This window comes from Mesoplodon densirostris, chromosome 18 (genome assembly GCF_025265405.1).
Source record: "Mesoplodon densirostris isolate mMesDen1 chromosome 18, mMesDen1 primary haplotype, whole genome shotgun sequence".
Lineage (NCBI taxonomy): Eukaryota > Metazoa > Chordata > Mammalia > Artiodactyla > Ziphiidae > Mesoplodon > Mesoplodon densirostris.
Window position 1 is genome coordinate 60,977,955 of NC_082678.1, and position 22,606 is coordinate 61,000,560.

Here is a 22,606-nt window from a genome sequence, read left to right on the forward strand (position 1 = left end):
CTAATAAATACTTCACCCTTCTTCCTTAATACCAGAATCCTGTTTTTAGCTGGCACACGGTTACCAGGAATAAAGACATTCCTGAGGTTCCTTTGCAGCTAAAAGTGGCCATGTGACTAAGGCCTGACCAACGGGATCTAAGCAGAGTGCCACACGTAACTTCTAAGAAGTGGTTTTAAAGGGAAGAGAGGTGTTGTTCTTCTGGGATGAGTACGTCATGGCTGGAGCTTGAGCAGCCTTCTTAGTCTATAAGATGGAGTCTTACACTGAAGAGAATAGGACACAAAGATAAAAGAAACCCAGACCCTTGATACTGTGGAGCCACATCCAGGCTTCTTTTACACTGGAGAGAAAAAACAAATTCTTATTTTGCCTAGGCATTATTATATTGCATTTTCTTTCTTTTAAAAAAATACTTGATTCAGTGACTAAGCATGTCATTTCTCTACGTGGGATGCACTTCCTTCTCCTCTTTATCCAGCTAATTTTATGGGACTTTGTAAGACCCAGTAGTGGTGTCACCCCAGGCAGGACCAGCAGCCTGTCTTTGTCCCCTTATAGCAGAGACAGATTCCCTCTCTCTAGCTAAGCACCTGTCCCATGATGCTCGATGGGTTTGATCACTGGCTCTCTCTCCCTCAGCTGGACCATGAGCATCCTGAAGGAGCTAGCCTTATTCCTGTCCAGATATTTGGTACCTAATCCACTGCCTGATGATCAGTACATGGGGAGGGAGGAAGGGAAGAGGAGGGGTGAAGCAAGAAGTCCCAGCAACTCCCTTGGGGATTCTCAATCATTCCTTTCACTGATAAGTAGATCCACCAGCAGGCAGCTTCATCGGGGGTGACGAGGAAGAGAAAACCACTCCGGAGAGTGGTAGAATAAGAACACCAGTGCCCACTGTTTCTGAAACTTCCAGTTGTACAGCATTCACCGATTTATAAGGCATGTTCACATATACACATTACCCTAGGTAATTCTAAAAACCTAACTCACTAGGCACTATTATAATCCCGAGGGCTCAGAGGGCTAAGTCACTTGCTCAAGGTCACATGGCTACTATGTGGCCAAGTGGCACCTGGAAATGAGATCTTCTAGCTTCATGTCCAGCAACACAGGTGCCTCCTCGGACGTGCACCGTACGGGGGAGTTAGGAGAGCAAGCTACGTGCAAACCACACGTGGGCAGGTGTGCACAGTGCGTGCATGGGCTCACACAGACCTGGTGCACAGATGCGAGGGGCTCCAGGTGCTCCGTGGCATTTTCACTTGAGGGCAGGGAGTGATGGCAGAGGAAGGGGCATGGGAGCGGACCGAGCAGCTGCTGCATGCAGACGCTCTGCCGCGGCTCAAGGACGGGGCCACCTCGAGCAAGTGCAGGGGACACGAGGAAGCAGAGAGGGCTGCGGGCAGGCGGCAGCCAGGGGGAGTGCGCATGCTTTCAGAAACCGCACTAGGCTGTCACTGGTACCGGTTATTTAGTGCATTCACCTCCCCCGGAGCGAGAGCAGGACACTGTCAGGCTAAGAGACGGCAGCACACAGCATGTCCGTGGTAAACAATTTATTTTTCTACCTCAGTTGCTTACAGGGGTAAAAATAAAACGGCAATAGGGAGAAGCACAGATGAACTATTTACAGAGATGAAGAAAATTCACAACGGCTAAAACGTCTGTGAGGCAAGCATACTAGGACAAGTTCGCCAAGGCAAAGCAATTCATAGCAGAACAAAATAAAGAGGAAAAAAAGCCATACAGATTAAAAAGAAAAAATAGCACTCATGAAAAAGCCTGAGGGAAAATAAAAGGAAAGTAACCAATGATTACATCAAGCATCTTTAATGCGATGAACACAACTGCACAGGTTGGGTCTAAAGGACACTGACATTCAAAAGGATGGACTGAATGCATCCGACGGAAGCACGCAGGTCACTTCTCACAAACCCTGAGCGTGAACAAGGGGTGACTCTTGAGGGCCCAGCTGAGCTGTACTTCGTTAATCCAAGAGAGTGGGGAAGTGGACGGATCAGGATCATTGGGAAAGGAAGCCCTTCTGGGGGTGACCATCAGGGGTACCGACCTGATCAGCATAGACCCTCTGTGTTTGTGCCCTCTGACCCCAGTGGGCCAAGAGGCCCTTGACGCCAGCAGGGAATGCAAGGCCAGTAGGCAGCGAGGTGAGGGCAGAGGTGCTAGGGAAAGAGGGACCCAGTGTGGATCGGTGGCCACAGGGCCTGAGATGTGGCGGCACCCGGGTGCCTCCACTGTCCCTTCCCGAAGACAGATGTGCATTATTATAGCAGCAACCACTGAGGGGCCGGCCACCAAAGACAAAGACCACCAGATAATGTCTATATAATTTTTCTTCCAGATTAGATCGTTCACATTAGTATTTATAGAATAGTCTCTCTCTCTCTCTCTGTGTGTGTGTGTGTGTGTGTGTGTGTGTTCACTTCTGGTTCTGTCCGCCTTAGGACATAAGTGCTCCAAGTCACATATCCCCAACCCCTGTGGGCACCAGCACTTAAAAGCTCACCCATGAAATGCCCCAACAAGCCTATTTGGTAATTATTTAAAATACTTTGAGGCCTTCTTCCTAGATTCCCTTGAGGAAGGCTCTACAAAGTTTGTGAGAAGTTTCCCTCTGGCCCCATTACATTCTGGGAGGGTGGCAGGTGGAATACGTGGGGAGGAGTTCACAGTGCATACGAGAAGCAAACTGGGAGGGGACTGGAGAATAAAATTGCTTTAAAAAAACTGCAAGAAGCATTGAGGACAGGAGTCTTTTCCAAGAATTAAAAATGAGAAAAAGAACACTCGGTCCAACAGGCAGCTACAACAGTGTTCAGTGGGCACTGACCGCAGCGGGGTGGCCCCGGCAGGGACTGTGTCCTCTCTCTAGTAATGGTAGCAAACCCCAATTTGTTATGCCTCTCTTAAGAGCTAGTTGATAAAAATTATGTCTTGTGAAATCGGCAAATAGTCTGCAAAGTGAAATAAGAAGAGAAATTAACAGTTTGAACTGAAATGAGGGTCGAGAGGGGAAAAAAGAGAGGAGACCACCGATCAGGATCGTGAATAAGTCCAGTCCCCACACCGATCCACGAGGGCTGGGCTGGGGGGGAGGGGCACGCGGTGGACCGTCTGGGCTTGGGAAGGAGGAGCCACGTCCACGGTGGCTGATCATCACTCAGTCTTTCTGCAAGAGAACCACTCCCACTCTAAGAGTTATCTGAAGCCCATAGCCCCCTTTATTGGAGCAGCTCTCCTTTATTTTCATAGAAGCCTAAAGGTGGGCAGAGACAGGCATTTCTTAACCCCAACTGTGCAACCAGAAAGGTCTGCAGCAAGCCCAGGTCACACAGGTAAAGCAGGGACACCAACAGATGAGATGGGGATTCACAGAAAGGGCCAACTCAGGGGAAGAGGCGGCACCTTCCTGCAGGGGATGCAGGATACTCGGTGTGTGCTGAGGACACACAGGATGCAGACCTCAGCAGCCCTCCAGGACGGGGGTGTCCCTCCGCTGCTCTTAGCTACCTCGCATCACCCCACAGGATGGATTCAGGAAGGGCTGGGAGGGGTGCGGGAGGGTACACGCATCACAAGAGAGACGAGGTGGGCAGTGGGTGAAGTGGGCGCCGTTGAGAACACGGAAAAGAAAGACCACGAAGAAAAGACACCAGGACAGCTTGGTGGGGAGGAGACCAGCTGTGCCGACGTCGCTGACTCACAGGCATGGGGAGGGGGTCAGCAGAGCCACCCTGACAGGGGCGAGGAGAGGGCAGAGCTGGGCTGCCCTGCCCTGGGTCACCCCTCTGCGCCCCAGCCCCCTTGGCCAGATCCACTGAAGACATTCCTTACTGGCACGGGGCAAGAGACTCACGTCAGAACGCTGCAAAGCTTCCCTGCCCCTGAGGCCGAGGCTCCAGGAGGAGTCTGGAAACCCACAGGGGCCTGCCTGGGCACGTGTGCTAGAATCCTCGGCTGCTGGAGGCTCCAGGACAGCAGACAGAGCTACCTTTCCACAGGAGGCCACTCCTCCAGGGGCAGGGTCACCCCAAGCCCATTCCATGTCCCTTTACCACCACCCTCCCACCGGCTCTGTTCCCAAAGCCCTGGCTTGTGGTGCAGGGCTAGGCACCTGGGGGACCCCATCTCATCCTACCCAGCCTCGGTTGGTCACTCTTGCATCTCTGTCTGTCCTGCATACGTGTCTATCGAGGGCAGACCCAAGGATGCAGGTCCCTGAGACACAATTCAACCAGATATTTCCTGGGCTGGCTCATGGGGGCCCGAGGGCAGGTTCTCAGATGAGACGGGGGCCTGAGCAAGGGGTCCACTGTGTCACCCCTCCCCCAAATTATACCGTGTTAGGATCCTTAACTGTTTGCTGGGACTAGTGCTACACGGAGGGGGCAATGGCAACCTGATGGTGAAGGGAGGTAGGCTGCACCACGTGCACAGAGCAGCGAGGCACTCTCACCGAGCCAGGACGTGTGACCCTGCACACCGTCTTATCCCCTGGGGAGGAAGGTCGGGGAGGGAAGGAGAGGAAAGGCTTCCCCAAAACCACCACCAGCTTCTGGGCTGAGCAGGACAGGCAAGGAACGGAAAACAGGGATGGCGACTCACAAGGTCTGTGCAGGACAGGCATGCGTGTGCGTGTGGGGACCAAGCACCCCTCATCATAACACCCCTCTTCATGTAGGCTCTGGAACAGCTCCATCCAACAGAACTTTATGTGGCGATGGAAACGTTTTCTATTCTGCACAGACAGTAGCCACTAGCCACGTGGCTGCTGAGTAACTGAAGTGTGGCTAGTGTGGCCGAGGAATTGAATTTTCCATTTTACTTAAATTAAATTTAAACCTTAGTAGCTGCACGTGGCTAGTGTGATTGTGCTAGACAGACGGATGGTAGGAAGATGATGGGGTGTGGCAGGTAAGACGCAGGCCACCTGGGTCCCAATCCTGGTCCTGCCCCTTACTGGTTGTGACCCCTTGAACAGGGTTTCTACCTCTCCAGGCTTCAGGGTCCCCATCTGTAGAGGGAAAATCTACAGGAGGTGCAGACCGTGCCTGGCCCGGTGCTGGCTTCTCAGCTTGTGGTGTCTGGTGTCCTGCTTGGAGAGGCCCGTGGCCACCTGAGCTGCCACGTGCAGCAGAGAAGCGGTGCGGAGGGCTCCCTTGGGGCAGCTGAGGATGCTTGCTGAGGGGCCCACCCTGGTGGGGAAACCACCTGGCCCTGGGGACACACTTGTGGGCAAGTCCCCCCACGCACCCCCCTCCACCTGAACTTCTGCTTCTGTACCTGCTGTTCTCTTCCGCCTCCCCCGCAATCAGAAAGGTGCACGGACCCCAGCCACCATCCTGCCCAAACCCCTCATTTCCAGAAGACAAAAGAGAGGCCCCGAGATGCTGCGTGACCTGCCTATGGCCATGGGCAGCCAGGACAAGAGCCTAGGGCTTCTCTTGCTGGTTGAGGATCTGTCCCCCACAGGGCATGGCTCTCAGTGTCCCACATGCCTCCTGACCTCCCCCGACACACCCCTTCCCCACCCGAAGCTCAGTCTGAGGCACAGGTGGGACCGGCCCCTCGCACACCGCACGCCCTGCCCTCCACTGCCTTCAGAGCGCTGTCCCCCCAGGGCCATGTCCTGCTCGCCTTGCCGCCTTGCAGCTCAGGCCTCAGGGTGACCAATCAGGAGTGGAAGCCCAGCTCCCTAGCGGCTCCTCCCAAGACACAGAACCAAGAGGGCACAACTCTGCTCCTAGCATCTTTCCTACACACCCCAGCTGTCCTTAGAACACAGACACCCCCGAGCACCCCAGTACATTCTTGCTGTACTCCAGGTCTGGGGAAGGCTGGCTTCCCCCCTTCTAGGGAAAAGCAAGCCCCATAAAACATCCCTTCCTTCACGCCCCTCCCCCATCCCTGAAGGACCACAGCCCCCACTGCCCCACAGGTGAGAGTCCCAGGCCTCCCGGTAACATGGGAGCTACAGCAGCCTGGGCACGCGAGTGGGTATCACCGGGCGCTCTGCCTTGAGTCTCTGACGCCCACACGGAGGGAAGGGAGAATCTAACCAACCCCCGCCACCATCACTCAGGACAGAGAGTAGACCCAAACCCAAGAGCACACCCAACACACATGTCAGAAGGGCACCGGAGCCGGAGCAGGGGAGGAAGGAAGGTGCGGTCTAGACAGCAAGGCACGTGAATGCTGGGGGGGCGCGGGTGACGGAAAACCCTAGGCCCCAAGTTCAGCCCCCTCCCCGAGGAGAGAGAACCTGGAAGAGGTTTCAGAAAAGGGAGGGCAAGAAGAGGGAGGGCTCCTTCCCTTCCCCCTACAAGCCACTCTCAACCAGTGAAATACTTCAGTTAATCAGAAACTGGGCTGCATCCTGACCTGGATACAAGGTCAAGTGGATCTGCAACTTAGCACCTGTAGGTCATTTCGTGAATGGATGTATGCATGAGTTGGTTCTCCTTAGGGGTCCCCCTCCCCCTCAATGCAGCCCACCTCCCGTGTCCCCAAAGCCCTGGGAGACAAAGCCACTCACCTGGGAACTGATAGCCATAGCTGGGAGCAAATCCAGGGTAGCCGCGGCCATAGGTTGCCACGAAGTTGGGGTAGCCTTGAACACAGAGAGAAAGACCACGTCGGTTAGTGCAGCTGCTTCAGGCTGGGGGAGTCCGAGGGAGGGCGGGAGTAAGACACAGTCCGAGTTATTTTCCTCCACAAGATTACTTGTCTCCCGTGGGGGTCTTTACCCAGGGCCTGGGTCACCCCTCACCCGTGGCTGGAGCACTGCTGTCAGCCTGCTGGTGATTAGCCTGTATTTGGGCCGAGAGACCCCCAAAGCCCATGCACTTTCTTGAACCTGCAGAGTAAATGCCACAGGTTAGCCCCAGACCCTCGGCCCGCGCCGGGCGCTGACATTTGCAGAGCTTACCCTGTATGTACTTTACCTTAAGGCTATTGACAGTAGGAGATTAAAGTCCTTCGCCAGCACCATGGACAGAGCATAAGGAACGCGGGGTGGGGTCACAGTCTGGGGGCAAAACTCAGGGGCTGACTCTGTGCCTCTGGAAAAACACTGGGCCCAGTGAGCCATGGCCCGGGGGACGCAGGGACCAAGCCACGTCCAAGCAGGGACACTCCACCGTATCTTCCCAAGGCCCTGGGAGGACAGGGCGGGCCTGGCTGTGCTAAATGTGCACCACAAGCATGAACCCAAAGCCTCGACAGGCATTTCCCAGCAAGCACGCTCCTTCCAGGCTCCCGTCTCAGCAGATTACGTGGGGGTGCAGGCTAACCGAGGGGTGTCTGTGGAAACCGCTGCTGGACTGGGCGTGGGGTGCAGAGGAAAGTACCGGCAAGTCCTGGCGTCCCTGTGGGCGCCTCCGATCCGTTACCAGTTACCAACCCCCCACGAGATGCCCCTGCAGCTCCCTACCCGTTGTGGTGCCCACTCAGACCCTCACTCCTCACGTCCCGACTTCTTGAGTTCGGCTACAAAGAAGGCTGGGGTGGCCTCCTTGGACGGAAATTCCACTGGCCATAGCAGACCCACGGCTGCCCCGTTCCCAGCCTGCCAGGCTCCCTTTGCTTCCCTCCGCTCAATACAGAAGAAACTGAGTCCATTCACGCTCTTAAAATACCACCCTGGTCAGCCTGCCACCTACTTCACCACCACCACCATTGCCGGCCTGACCTCTGCTTTGACCTCTGAGCGGGACGCCTGGGGCTGTTTTCGGCTGCCCAGCACCTGAACTCCCTTCTCTGTGTCTGAGTCTTGGAAACAGGCCTGCCTCCCATCATGGAAGCAGAAAGGCCTCCCTCCTGCCCTTGCTGAGCCTGGCAGCTGGGAAGCAGACTGTGAACCCGGGCTGGGCCAGGGCAAGTCTTCTCCAGGTACCAGGGGGGCAGAGGAGGGTGGACGGTTCAGAATCTCTTCTGGCGTCAGCAGCAGGGCCCGGGGTCCATTGGTGGCAACCGTGGCCCCCTAACCAGGTCATTCCTGGGCTGTCCCTTGGTGGGGCTGTGCCTGACCGCCCAGCTCCCCAGCCTTCCTGGCACTTCTGTCCGTTGCCCAAGCCCTTTCCAATAATCTCTTTCAATTTTTTTTTTTTTTTTTTTTTTTTGTGGTACGTGGGCCTTTCACTGTCGTGGCCTCTCCCGTTGCGGAGCACAGGCTCCGGACGCACAGGCTCAGCGGCCATGGCTCACGGGCCCAGCCGCTCCGCGGCATGTGGGATCTTCCCGGACCGGGGCACGAACCCGTGTCCCCTGCATCGGCAGGCGGACTCTCGACCACTGCGCCACCAGGGAAGCCCCCCAGTAATCTCTTTTACTGTTTATAGCAGCCAGAGTTATTTCTGTTGCTTTGTCACCAAAACGCTAGTAGAAAGCGTTTTGAGGGGCGGGTTTAGGACAGTCTCCACGCCCTCCAACCATAAGGCCCATAAGTGGTGGCTTTCCACATGTATCCTTGTGGCTCCATACAGCAACTTAAACACCCTAAACCCAGGCTCTGGGGTCTCATCATCCACTTCCAAGGTGAATTCTCACATGTCACAAGCATTTTCTGACCCTGCAGGTGATGGCTGAAGACCAAGATCATTCACTAAATTCCAGCTTGGGTGCAGCATCACCAGTTAGAGTTTGCGGGTCTTCCTGCTGCTTGTTCATCGCGCTTTTATGCTGAAGGGGGTCCAGAAATGGGACCCACCCTCCTTCACTTTCCTCTGCTTGTTGCTGTCACAGCTTTCACCTTGACCGGAAGATCTGTCATCAGACCTAAGACAGAAGTTTGCTGGACTAGACGTCAGGAGATGGGTTCCAGCCCTGCCTCTGGCCCAAGGCCATGCCATTGGGGTTCTTCCCTTCCTTCTGGGAGCTTGAGTCTTGCCATCTGTAGAAAGCTTTGCAGGTCTCCTGCAGTGCTGATGGGCCCCAATTCTCAACAGAGACCAGCTGTGGCTCCTTTCCCTCGCTTCGGCCAGAGCCTTTGCAAATTTGCAGTCACAGCTCACTGGCCAATTGATCTGTTTACGCCCCACAAGGGTCTTGCTGCTTGCTCTTCTCGCATGAGTTTATTTCCCAGCACTTGGTGCCTTGCTGACAGAGGGGTGCCCAGACCAGCCAGGATGACCTGGCAGCTTCGTCCTGACTGCAGAGGAACAGACCCCAGTGAGTCGCTGAGCTCTGGCACCCAACAGGGAAAGAGAGACAGAGGGACCAAGAATAGGGACAGAGACGGGGACTCGGGTGCCTTAAGTGGACACACACACACTGGCTCCTTCCTTGGTATTTACTTCATGGCTGGCCAGCCCAATTCTCCTCCAAATTAATCACCTGCTATCAAATCAGATCTTTCAGCAATAGACTTCTTACCATTATGTCAACAATATTGATTAATGAATTATATGCAAACAGCCAAATCACTGCTGCCCAAGGGCTTTCCTAGTGAAAAATGACTCCTTTGCCTCTAACTTCAGTGCTGGGGGTCTTAAATATTTTAGTGTTAACGTGACAGCAAAAATCTAAGCCCATGTGTCACCTTCGAGACTCCCTCAGGGTGAGTGGGGTGGAGGGTGGTGGAACGCCCAGTCCCTCCCTGATTCGAGTCACCAGTATGATTCCATCGTATCTGCCTACTTCCTGGCACACTCGCAAGTCTTCACCAGGATTGAGGAAAAGCATGGTCAAGGTCACCCCAGTTTGGGGCCTCACCCCAATCTTCCTGGGCATGTCAAAATTGTCTCCTGTACAACAAAGATGAGAATTTGGCCTCTGCCCAAGTGGGGGACCTTATCTGCCCCCCCCATCACCGAACATCCTCTGGGTCGGGCAGATGAAATCATAAAGTTATAATACAACATGACTTCAATTTTCCTCTTCATTTACTGCTGTGCAGCCCAGCTCTGCTCGAGCGGTTCACAGCCCCAGCCACATGGGGGAGACTGGCTGGCTGCATATCCATAGCACATTACAGCAGACCCCGGCGGACGCTCCATCAAGCCACATTACGTTGAGATGACCCAGCCACCGCTTCCATTAGCAGCCGGGCCCCTCCCTCACTGGCCACTGCACAATTTATTTGCTCCAGTACTCTGGATGCCTGATCAAGCCCACAGTAATTATCTCGTGTCAAAAAAGGAAAAAACCAAGCCTTCTGCCTGGATGACCACCTTTCTTGCAGACAGGCTTTCCATTGTGAGGGAAAAAAAAAATCAGAAATCAACAAGAGAATTTGAATTTGCCAGTTGGCTCATTTGGGGGCACCCCCCTTTTGGGATGCTGGCAGAATTCTCAGAATTGTGGTTCTAGATCTTTGTTCCAACCCTAGAAGATATTTGCACATGACTCATCCTTTTCCAGGCTCTGTTACTCAGCTACTCAAGAGTCACAGAAAACAGCTTCCACCAGGCCCCCAACTTGAACGAGACAAGAGACAGGGCTGTTTATCCAGGGAGCTGCCAGCGTGTGACACATCTGCTGCGTGGCGTGCAGAGCATTGCCTGGGGCACCACGGTGGCTCCATGAGGTCTGCACACAGAGGCGACACCAAGTGCCAAGGGCCCTTTCCAGGCCATAGTCTACAAGGACGCTGGGCCCCCAGAATCATCTGGAGTTGCAGGGGTTCCTCCAGACCTGTGCTGTCCCGTTAAAAGTTTAACTTAATTTAAATTATATAAAAAGAAAGCTTCAGTTCTTCAGCTCGTCTTAAATGCTCAATAGCCACATGTAGCTAGTGGCCACCATCTTGGGTGGTGCAGATATAGGACCTTTCTACTACCGCAGAAAGTTCTAGTGCATTGTGCTGCTCTAGACAGAAGATGAAAAGCTGAATTTTGAGTTTCCTCTGTTTACTAGAAAACAGCTGAACAAATGGAGACCTCCTTGGGGATGACCTCAACAGATATTTTGGGGAAAGACAAATCCCAGTTGAAATTACAAATGAGTCTAGGCATGCGGCTATATGTTCCAGCCAATCTCCTTCTGATCAGCGAATGCCAGCAGATTAGAGCTCCTCATCCCTTCCAGACAAAAAAAAAAAATTTTTTTTTTTTGCTTTCATTTCCAAGGGGCTTAATGTTGGGGAGCACTGGGTCAGGATTTCACAGCGCTGCTAAGAATGCCTCTGGCTTTCTTCAGCTGGTCAGCAATGTCTCTCCACTTCTGGGCCCGCAGGGTGAGGCTTTTCTTCAAAGCCTCAGCAATGAGCTATTTCTCTATCACTGCTACCAAACATGTTAAATAGTGTGTGCCCAGCGAGGTCAAGATAGTTAGAGGCAGTAGGATTATACGGCTGAGAAGGCCAAGAGGAATCAGATATATCAACAATAATCATGTTTGCTTTTATTAAGTCCACTTTCGTTAAGAAAAACCAAACAGATTCTAGTGCACTGGGTGGGCGAGGCAGCGAGCAAAGTCTGAGAGCTGCAAAAATACCTTTCCTGAGGGTCTTAGTTGATTTTGGTATTGTCTAGCTCAAAGGAAGGGAGACTGACCTAAGGATGATTCCTCCTCTTCTCTCGTACGCTTTCTTAAAGGAATTCCCATTGGGCTGATTATTCCACGATTCTGTCAAAGGCTATGAAAGCTAACACCAAAACAGCTGTAGGTTCCCTCCCAAGAACGTTTGCTGCCACAGCAAGAGAGATCAAGAAAGAATAACTGCAACTGTACGCTCATCAGCCTCCCTTTGATGAGACCTCCCGAAGTATGGAGAAAATCTTCAAGGGTATTTAAACATCAGTTCCACAGTTTCCAAGTCATTTATCGACCAGTGTGTCTGCTGTGTCACTAGGATGTCTACTCCCTGACATCAGACTTCTTTCCCTGGTGCCTTCTCAGCATCTAGAACAATGCTTGGCACTTAGGAGGTACTCAATAAATACTTGTTGAATGAATAGACTTAAAAGCTTTAATGGCTTACAGTCTCACTTCTAAAAATCCCTAACAGTGTTATGTATTTTTCTGCTCTTTCGACAAGAAAAGTTTAAATCACTGAAACCTCATCTCCTTAACGAACTTAAAAAAAAGTGTTTCTGCGTGAGCCAAGTTCATCAGCCACACTGTTGGTGGCGGCAATGGTGGTGATTCTAGGACTGATAGGCAGGCCTAGTGCACCACAGAGATGGTGACCCAGGCGACTGATGGAGTCAGGTCAGGCCATCTTGCCAAAGGATTAGACTTCATCGGTGACATCACTTTAAGGGAAGCAGCAAGAAGCAAGGGCTTCAGTTACAGCACAGCAGGTGGCACTCTCCTCCACCAAGAGTCCAGAGGCCCAGGGTGCCCAACTGTGCCAGTGGGTGGAAGAGAGGGCAGCCCTGGCCGTTTCTGGCGAGCGCATCAGAGAAAGCTCGGTGAAGACCCCGGCCTGGCTGGGGAGGCTACAGGCCAACCAGATGGAGAGACTGTGAGCTTGTTCCCTGAGTGGCGGTCTGATTCCCCCTTCTGCCTGGACCTCAGGCTGAGCTGGTTCCCAACGGGGGACACATTTGGGGACCTCTCAGGAGGCCCTGTCTCAGCAGGCATCTAGATGGCCTCAACATAGTAGCTGGGGAATTCAGGAGGGCTGGGAGCTAATGAGGGCTGGAGTCCAGTGCACAGATCTTGTTGGGAGGTAGAAATTCAAAGATAATCCAGCTCCCTTGGCTGGGGGTCCAAGGAGGAGGCTGCAGGTGCCATGGCTCAAGTCACACACAGATGCAGGTCTAGCTATGTTCTCGGTCACCGGCAGGAAGGGGTCCCAAGTGGCAGGGTGTTGGATACCTACTTGGGTGGTAATTTGCCCGGGGCTCCCCAGTACCTTACTAATAACAGCTCCCAGTATAAGTATATATTACTGTATTTTGTTGATTAGAAGACACACTTTTTTTTTTTTTTTTTCACATCTTAACATCCTGAAAGTGGGATCCATCTCACAATGTGGTTTAGTTAACAGTGTATATTTTTTCTTTCCGGATGGTAGACAAGGTGCATTCCACCACCCATGGCAGCTTGAACTTGACAAAACACAGCACTGGTTGGGCACGATACGGCTTCATTTATCCTCAACAACCCCATGAAATGAGGGTTCCCATATCCCTATGGATGGGGTAACTGAAGGACAGAGAAGACTGTCCCTCCGAAGCCACACAGCTGACCAGACGAGAAGTCCAGATCTCCTGATTCTGAGGTCCTGAGCCCTTTCCTGTGGTCCACACAGCCCGCCTTGGTGGAAGCCGGACCCACACCATCAATTCCACCCGAAGAGCTCTCTGCTTGCTTGGGGGTGGAGGAGAGCCTCGGTGACCTGAGGGGGCCTGCCTGGGGCATGGGGGTTTCGCCTGGTGGCAGCCCCAACCAGAGCTACATGGGCAAAAGGCCAAACCTTTAAGTAGCAAGGGTATGGGGGATGGGGATGAACTGGGGGATGGGGATGAACTGGGGGAGGCTATGACTCAAGAACTAATAGACTCAACCACAGTGACTTTTTAAACCAGCTATTACTACCTCTTTGCTGCAGCTCAGGGAAGTCATAACCTGAAATATGAGAGAACAAAGTCGGGGAAGATGAGTGAGCAACTGGCATCCATCACATTTCCATCCCTCCGAGAGCAGGAACCAATCAGAGGGCATCTGGAGAAGCACAGGGACCATGTGGGTCTGCCCACCACCAACTGTGGTCCAAGCCACTCAGCCCACCACCTCTCCTCACACACGCTCTGCCTGGACCTGCCCAGCAGCAACCTTGATGGCCCTCGGGGCTCCACACTAGGACCCTCGCATTCCAAGCTATTTCTTTTGTCTGCACGACCCTTGGCTTGCTCATCCTTCCCATCCTAGCTGAGATGTCACCTCCACAGGGAGGTGTTCCCTGATTCCTCCAACTAGTTTCCATTCCTCATTATGTGCCATAAAGCACCTCACAACTCTCTCTATTATGAGTAATAACGTATCCGTGTGATGAGCTGTTAAATGTCACCTCTCTCACTAGACCACAAGCTCCATGAGGGCAGGGACCACATCTGCCTTGTTAGGCACTGTCTCCCAGTGCTGGCCCTGGGCCAGGAACGCAGTAGGTGCTCAAGGACTATTTGCTGTTGAATGCCTCCTGCGGTCAACAAGGCACCTGCCTGGGCTCCCATTATGAAACCATTGGTCTGTGGAGCCCCGAGCCCTTGCTTGGCATCTGGGGAGAATACAGCTGCCATACCTTTGCTCTTTGGCAACTGGGCTTTGCTCCACACCTCTGCTTCCCCAGGAAGAAAACCTCCCCCAGGCAAGCAGAGAAAACCATGGGGTACATGATACCTCACATAAAGGGTATCAAGTGAGAAGCAGAAGGGTGGGGGCACTTCCTGAAGATCTGGTTCCTAAAAAGCCCCCCATTTGATGCCCTAGGGACTTTATACTCATCATTTAAAATTCAAGACTCTGAAAGCCAGCAGGCAGTATGGGCTCAACTCTTTTAAGATTTTATTTTAAAATTGGGAACTATTAATCCATTTGGGGTTTCTTTTGGTATATAACATAAGGTAAGGGCCACATACAAATTATTTTTAGAGCAAGAGCTACACAAGTGTCTTACAGTCAACCAGGAAATAATTCTCATTGATTTTTAAAAATTAATTTCTTTATAATAATTAAACTCATACATAGAAACACATTTAATTTAGGCTCCTTAACTTTTTCTATCAACAGGTGCCTTCCTATATGCCACACTATTTTAATTACTGTAGTTTGGGACTATGTTCTGATATTTGGTCAAACTCTCTTTTTTCTCATTTCTCTTTTTAAAAAATTTTCTTATTTATTCTCATGCGTTTCTTCTTCCAGGTAAGTGTTAGAATCATTTGACCAATTTTTAAAGAATTACAATAGGAATTTTCCTTGAAACTCTGTTAAAGCTAAAAAATTAGCTTTAACATCTTAGCCATTTTGAGAATTCTCATGGCATCCATTTCCACTTTTTAAAGTTCCTCAAAATAACTTTACCTGCCTTGTTACTTCCTCAAATAGATACAATTCTTTTAAAGATCTAAATTCTAAAGCCAAGAAAAGTTTTATAAATTTAAAACTGAGCCAAGAATGATTTAAACAGCAGCAAATCTGAAAATACATAAAGAGCTTGTCAAACAATATAGAAGAGGGACTCTTAGCCAAACCAAATGAAACCCATTAAAACTAGACAGACCGTGTGCCTGAATGGAATTTTACCATTAACTACCATTTATCCCATTTAATTAGTATTTTCCCGACACACAATAACTTGCACTAAAATACCGTTCTCTCGCCTTGAAATTTCTAATTATTGTTGCGACCCACACCATTATGCTTCTCCACTGCTTTCTCCATCTTTCATGCCATTTAAGCGGCAAGATTTTCTATTATCTATGCAGGACGGACAGAGATACCTTTAAGGAAGGGGCATAATATGCAACTCAATTTCTCTATAAGCCAGGAGAGATCATTTTTCATCAGAACAAACATACTTTGTCTTTCATCCTTTTTTTTTTTGCAAATAAAGAATAAAACAGGTTATTTAAGACATCCATTTAAACACAAATTTGATATCCCAAGAGAAAAATGTTAATCACTTAAATAGACAGGATTATCGCCCACCATTACCATATCCCCTCTTCTCCCAAGTTTTAGAAAATGTAGCCTTGGCTCACATAAGTTAAGCCAGCCAGGAGTCCATAGGTCTTTAAGAACTCCCAGTCAGCAGAGAGGGCTGAGGCAAAGAGAGTAACTTTTCCTCCTTTTGAAAAAGGGAGTGGAAAGGGGAAAAAATAATATCAAGTACCTTCTATGAGCCAGGCATGGGACAAGATGCCTATCTATCTAGTTGTCTGCCTATCTATCTATCTATCTATCTCTGCTAATTTAGTGGTCACAACTGTCCTGTAAGAGGGATTATCACCCTCATATACAGATGGGGAAGCTGAGCCTCAGACAGGTAAAGCAGTTAGCCCAACTGGAAGGTGACCCAGTCCCCAGGGTCCGGCCCAGACTCACCCAGCATCCCCATGCCAAGCATGAAAGCATCCATGGTATAAGGCAGTCCCCGGGCCCGGCCTCTTGTCCCAGGTGGGAACATGACTTCCTTCGGCTGAGCCTTCTTACATTCTACCTGTTAAACAGAAAGGCGAACAAATGAGATGCAAATGAATTCCATGTAAATGTCAAATGCAGAACTGATCTGGTTACCAGCTAAGTTATTTTTAGCCTCGCTCCTTACTCACTGTAAAAATAGTCGTGCCGAGTAAATGGCCTGCAAAATAAATATTGAAGAAAACACACCACTTGTGCAAATCCTGCAAAAACCTACAAGGATGAGATTGGGTTTGGAGGGGCTGCAAGGACAGCAGCTGAAGATGCACAGGTGTGGGCTGGATCTCAAACTGAAACCTGAGCAGAAGGCGTGAGAAGGCGGGCGATGGCTGTTGGATGCGTCTGTGAATAATAACAACAGCAATAGTAATAATCCGTCATTATCGTTCAGCCCTTTACATGTTTACACATTCCTCTCAGGCTCCATCAGGTCAGTGACTCTTCATAGCAGGCCACCTGATCCTGTCTCATTAAATACAAAGGACAGTTAGTCTTAGCTCCATTTCACAGATGAGAAAACTGAGCATCAGAAGGCTTGTGTAACAAGCTCTAAGCCATATCCCAGCAGGTGCAGGCCCGGAAGCCGGATTTTTAAAATTTCTAGGTCAGCGATGCCACCATCTCCGTAAAACCTGCCCCAGCACACTCCCAAGGGAAGTAATAAGATTAAACATGGATTACGGGTTTCTCACTTTGCAGCTATGTCTTCAAGTGGTTGCTAATCTTTCCTTTCTGTTTCCCCCTCTGCCTCCAAAATTTCTTAATCCTATTCTGCTCACATCCAGAAGTCATTTACTTAACAACCTTAATGACAGGTAATACAAACCCTAAGAAGTAAGTAAAACTGCTGCCTGTTGAAGTTCCTACACTGTTATTACTAGTGTTCCTTAGGCCCTTGGTCGGCGCTTACTTGCTTTTAGTTTACAGATAGACTTAACAAGCCTTGTTAGCCAGGAATCAATCCCATTGCTGATGAAGATGGGATGTTGTAGAGCAAGGCAGGAGTGCTTAAAGCTGCCGGAACTAACAGCATGACAGCCTGACAGTGATGGGGAAAAGACAAGAATCAGGTACCTTATTTTAAAAAGCAGTCTGGGGCCATATAGTATAGGAGCCAAAACTTCACATAGCTCGACAGCTGCTGAGGGTCACTATCACACATTAAATTACTATTGCTCATGGCATGTCTGAGAGATGAAGAAAAAGTTAAATTGTGTGCAATGTACTTTGTTTTAAAAAGGACCTACACGGGTTATCCATCATGGAGATATTCTCACTCCAAATACTTCAATTAAAAAATATTTTAGTGCTGAAGGCTACGGGGAAGCTTTAATTACCTAAAATATTAACTCCTCTTTCTTCAAAGACGTCGGATAATAAGTATTTACTGTTGCTCCTTAAAGAATGATAACCACGCATGCTTTAAAAAAATGGAAAAAATGGCTCAACATTCATGACTGATATGTTTAATACAAAGAGGTTTCATAGAGTAAAAGGAAAGAGATGAGCATCTCCACAGAGAAATGGGTAAAGGACTCGAACAGGCGATTCAAAAATGGCTAATAAAGGAGAATACATCCCCAACTGTGTGCTTTTTGAAACAGCAAAAGCCATAAATGTATACACTTCCCGCAACCAAGAAATCCTACTTACAGGGATTTATCCTGCAGGGATGAGGCTATTCGCCACAAGCATTAATTATAATTTTTTTTTTAAAAAGGAAATATCCTAAATGTCCAAGAACAGGGAGTTAGGCCGAGTTTGGTACATCCAAGCTGACTGAAAGCTATGCAGCTACGGAGAAGCAGGCTGATAATAACATACGTGGGTATTGGGAAACCCTCCGTCCCAGGCAAAGCAGGACGGCTGGTCACCCTAACTGGAAGAGGTGGGGAAAAAAGCAAATTACAGTGCCTTTGGAAAATCAACAAGTGTATATATCATACAGGGGAAAAGTACTAAAAAATTACGCCAAAGTTGTCTTAGTTTGTTCTTTACTTCCATTGTGCATTCTATTGTTGTTGTTTATTCCTCCAGTTTTCTTGCTTCGAGCATGACTGTCGCAAGCGAGGTGGGGTGATTCACAAGAAATAAATTCATCAGAATTGGGTCTTTTCGATTTCTCTCATAAGCCCAGAGCTGACATTGTGCTCCTGGACTCCAGATCCCATCCCTGGGACTCAGAAGCAGGCTGAGAAGCCTCATTTGCAAGAGGCTGCCTGAGCCTGGGGAGATGGGTGTGCTCTGCAGAGGCAGACAGATAATTACCTAACGCCAACACCGGGATCTGGAATAATACGCTAACCAGCTCACTTCCTAATAGCCCTATCGGTGACAATCTACTGCATTGTCTTATGAAAACCTGCTGCCTGTTCCTAGGCAACCTGATCAACGAAAATTTCAGGTTTATACAATTTTCATTTAGGAAACATAAAGGTTAACTGACTGTAATGGGAGTATTTTAAACAAACCCACCTCTTCCTCTCACAGAACAGGGCTGGCAGCTCTGTTGAATTCTGCTCTGTCTGGGCTGGCGATGTTGCGGGCGGCACCGCCTGCGTGGGCTCTGTCAACCCCTCGCCGTGTTGACGGTGAGCGCTCCCGGAGGCCAGGGGCCGTGGCACGCGCCCTCCCTGGGGGACCCTGCACGTCCCGGGCACTTGAGTGACAGGCAAAGGCAGCAGCCGCACTAGGGGGCCTGGCCTGGCCTGGCAGGCACGGAAGGCTTCTCGGAAGATTTCTCAGGACCAGGAGGCCTGCCCCCAGCCCTCACCACCTTTGATGATCTCCTATGAAGGGAAAAGAGGCATAGCTTTTCTCTCCCTGGATCCTGAGCCCTTTCAGTGGGCCTGGGGCTTGCTGAGGATGAAACTCTGTCCTTCGCCCATCAGACTGTGAGTTCCCAGGGCAGGGATCAGGGTCTGCCTCTATGTCCTGGTCCCTCAGTGAGGTTCCATACAGAGCACGGATTGACCTACATGCTCCTTCAGGGAGACCCGGTCTACTTGATGCCATGGTGCTGAGGAACATGACGTGCCCAGCGAGCGCTAGACAGCGGGGGCGTAGAGACACACAAGGCAGGGCCCCATCCAAGGGCCGTCCGTCTAGGAAAAGAACAGGTCCTGACTGCCTTGTTCTCCTAACATCAAGGCAAATATTCATCTGTCAACCTGTCCCTTGTCACTTCTGGGCCCGTCAGCCTCTGGCACCTCTTGAGTGAGCCTATATTTGAGCCACCCCCATCCCCGCTCTCCTCCCACTGGGCCCTGGGCAAACCAGAGAACTTGGCAGGAGCACCAGAGTTACAGTCAGAGCCAGAACTCGGGGAACCCGTCCATCTCCGCAGCTCCATGCACTCAGTCATCCGGCCACACGCTGTCCCGGTTTTCTATTGCTGTGCAACAAACTCCCTCAAACTTGGTGGCTCTGAGCAATAATTTATCATGCTTCCTGGTGGCTCTGAGTGCGGAGTGGGCCCAGCGGGGCTCTTGCTTGTGGTCGCTCATGTAGCTGTGGTCAGATGATGGCTGGGGCTGGAGCCAGAGGAAGCCTGCCTCGGAGGAGAGCCAAGATGCCTTCTTCCCTCCCACGGCGGGCAGCGGACGCTGCTTTGGCTAAGACCGTTCATCGTGGCTTCTCCGTGGCACTCGGTCTTCTCCCAGCATGGCGGCTGAGTTCCAAGGGGGAGTGTCCCAAGCATGAGCATCCCAAGGGACCGAGGCTGAAGCCACCCAGCTTCTTAACTCAGCCTTGGGAGTCACACTGTTTCTTCCATCACCTTCTACTGGTTACAATGGGCCAGCCTGGATTTGGTGTAGGAGGGGGACACTCTCAAGGACATGAATGCTGGGAGGCCTAGGTCATAGGGGCCATCTTTGGAGACTATCTCACGAGATCAAAGGAGAGCCGTGAGCAGACAGGACAGCGGGACCCTTGGTGACGGGCTTGCTGGGGGCTGCCTTCACCATGGGGCACAAGGCAGGGCACTGAGGCTCCCTTCCCAGGGCAGCCCCAGAGACACTTATCTGGCTCCCCAGGTAAACAGAAGCAAAACAGGAGTGGTTCTCCTGGTGACCTGATCTGCTGCTCCAGCCCTTTCAGCACCTTCCCTTTTATGGTTAGACCCCCTCATTTATGGTAAACGCTCCCCACCACCCACACCCAAAGTGCTCACTCTCAGGCAGCCCTGGTGGGGGCAGCGTCTGAGGGAGAAACATCTCCGAGGCTTGGGTTTCAGGTCTCCTCAACCAACAGCTCAGACCCCACCTCTGCAGCTTCTCACCACGGCTGCCTTCAATACTGTTTCAAATGGCAGCTGGAGAAAGTCATCTGGGTGGAGGGCCAGAAGACGGAGTGGGAGTTCCCTTTGGATCTGTGCTCGTAAGAAGCCTCAGAGGCCACTTGTGACCAACTGCTCACACCAGGAAGATGAGGTCTCCATTCTCAAGCTTCATGGCTGGCAAAGCCACAAAGTAACCTCCACACTGGGGTCCAAATGCCAAGACATGCCAACCCCCCAAAGCTAGATGGATTTGCTTTAAAATTCCAATCTCCAAATATGCTGCTTTGCTTGGTAAACTGGCTTTGGAGGAGAGGGTGTGGCTTCCCTGTAGCCCACGCAGTGATGGGCTCAGAAGGATGACCCGGCTGAACCCTCTTCAATGACAGAACTTCTACGCTGGTGGCTGTCCCTCCAGAGGGTGAATCGGAGGGCACTGTGAGGGTGACGTGTGGTCTTTAACCCTCTGTGAAGGTTGCTCGTTGGTGTGGGGTGCCTCCGCCCATCTGGGTCCAAAGCAACTCAGCGAGGAGGTCTGTTTCTAACTTTATATTTAGAAAGAATTTCAAGAGGACAGCACAAAGGACACTGCACACCCCTTATCAGAGTCACCTGTTGTGAACATTTTGTGGCTTCTGCTTTATCACTTGCACCCTCTTTGTCTCTGTCTATAACCGTGTATTTTCCCCTGAATCATCTGAGAGGAGGCTGCATACATTACGGTTTGCGTTTCCTAAACATAAAGACATTTTCTTACATGAGCATGGTACAGTTAGCAACCTCAGGACATTTAGCATCTATAAAATACCTGTATCTAACCTGCCTTCTGTATCCCTGTTTTGCCAGTTCACCCAATGATTCCTTTCATAGCAGTATGCCCACCTTGTAGAACAGGAAGCTGAGGCCCACGGACATCATACATGGTGCCTGTGGCTTCAGAACCAGTCTATGTCTGGTGGGGCTGGGTTTGAACCCAGGTCCGCCTGGTGTCACGGCCCAACCAAGGCAGGGGGCCCTGTGCCACCCCCTCTCTAGGGGGGTGATGCTTGGCATTGACTTTGGAGAAGGCGCTGGGACTTCAGCGGGGACAGCTTCCCTGCAGCTACTCTGAGTGGCTGCTCTTGCCCAGCTGGCCAGCAGCCCTTGCTCAGGCAAGCTCCCTGCCGGGCACCTTTAGGAAGAGGCTCGCAGTCTGAGAAGGATGCCACAGTCTGGGAAGTGAAAAGGCTTTTGTTCTTCCTTGGTCTCTACACAAATGGCCCTGGTCAGCACGTGCCCCAGGACCAGGAGGGAAGCCTGGCCCGGCCTCAGTCTAGGGAAACCCAAGCCCCGCAGCCGTGGCCTTGATTTACCACCGAGGACAAGGAAGATCTGTGTGGCCTGAAGAAGCCAGTGTTTGCAGCTTCACTTCTTGCCCCAAACAGGTCATGTTAGAACCATTTACTCCTCTAGGGAGAGAGGGGCCTACTTCAAAGGATAAAATAGATCTCAAAGAGATCAACCTGGACCATGTGGCTGGCAGGAGGGGAGGGACAGCTGTAGGTCAGGCCTCTCGGGGCGGGCGAGCGCTCAGGGGGGGATGGCTTGTGGCTTCTGCTGTGGGCACCATCCTTCTGGGGAGCTTCCCGAAAGACACAGACACCTGACCACCGGCATCTCCTCTGACTCAAGCTGCACCCCCTCCCCAGCCAGGTCCCCGCGGGCTCCAGGCAGCACTGCCTCTCTGAAGCCCCAGGCTGACCATCTCCTGCAGCCCCCAGGCTCCGGGCGGAAGGGCGATGACACTCAGGTATAAAGATTCTGGGGTCCTGCCCCGAGCCAGCGGCTCCCCAGGCTCTCTAGTGGGGCAGGCGGGGGGAGCTGCACCCCAGAAACCACACACGGCGCCCACTGCGGTGTCCCCATCACAGCCTTTCTTCCTCCTGCCCGCTGCTCCCTCTTGCCCTCTCTGCCATCACAAGCCTTTCTGGAGACCCCAGGAGGGAGGACCCTTCACGGGGCTCTTGCCCTCAAGGATCCTGCAGAGCAAGACAAAGCCTAGGCAAGCTCCTTGGGGAGGAACTGAGTCTACTGTCCCGCCCCGTGCATGGTGCCCAGAGTCGGCCTCAAGAGCACGGCGGCTACAGAATGTGCTAGAGAACGTGCAGCAGCTGCAAATGAAGATGAGGGCCCTTGTCCCACCATCACTCAGCGTATCAGGACGGCAGCTGG

At 51.4% G+C, this 22,606-nt stretch overlaps 1 protein-coding gene across 3 annotated transcripts in view; it reads right to left on the reverse strand.

Moving 5' to 3' along the window:
• Window positions 1–22,606, reverse strand: part of MSI2 (musashi RNA binding protein 2) — a 391,134-nt gene that overhangs the window by 40,086 nt on the left and 328,442 nt on the right. For all 3 annotated transcript variants that reach the window (XM_060082032.1, XM_060082030.1, XM_060082033.1), the window contains exons 9-10: window positions 16,021–16,135; window positions 6,563–6,637 (exon numbers count right to left, since the gene is read on the reverse strand). In XM_060082032.1, the coding sequence (XP_059938015.1) occupies window positions 6,563–6,637; window positions 16,021–16,135 (190 nt within the window). The remainder of the gene's footprint in view (window positions 1–6,562; window positions 6,638–16,020; window positions 16,136–22,606) is intronic.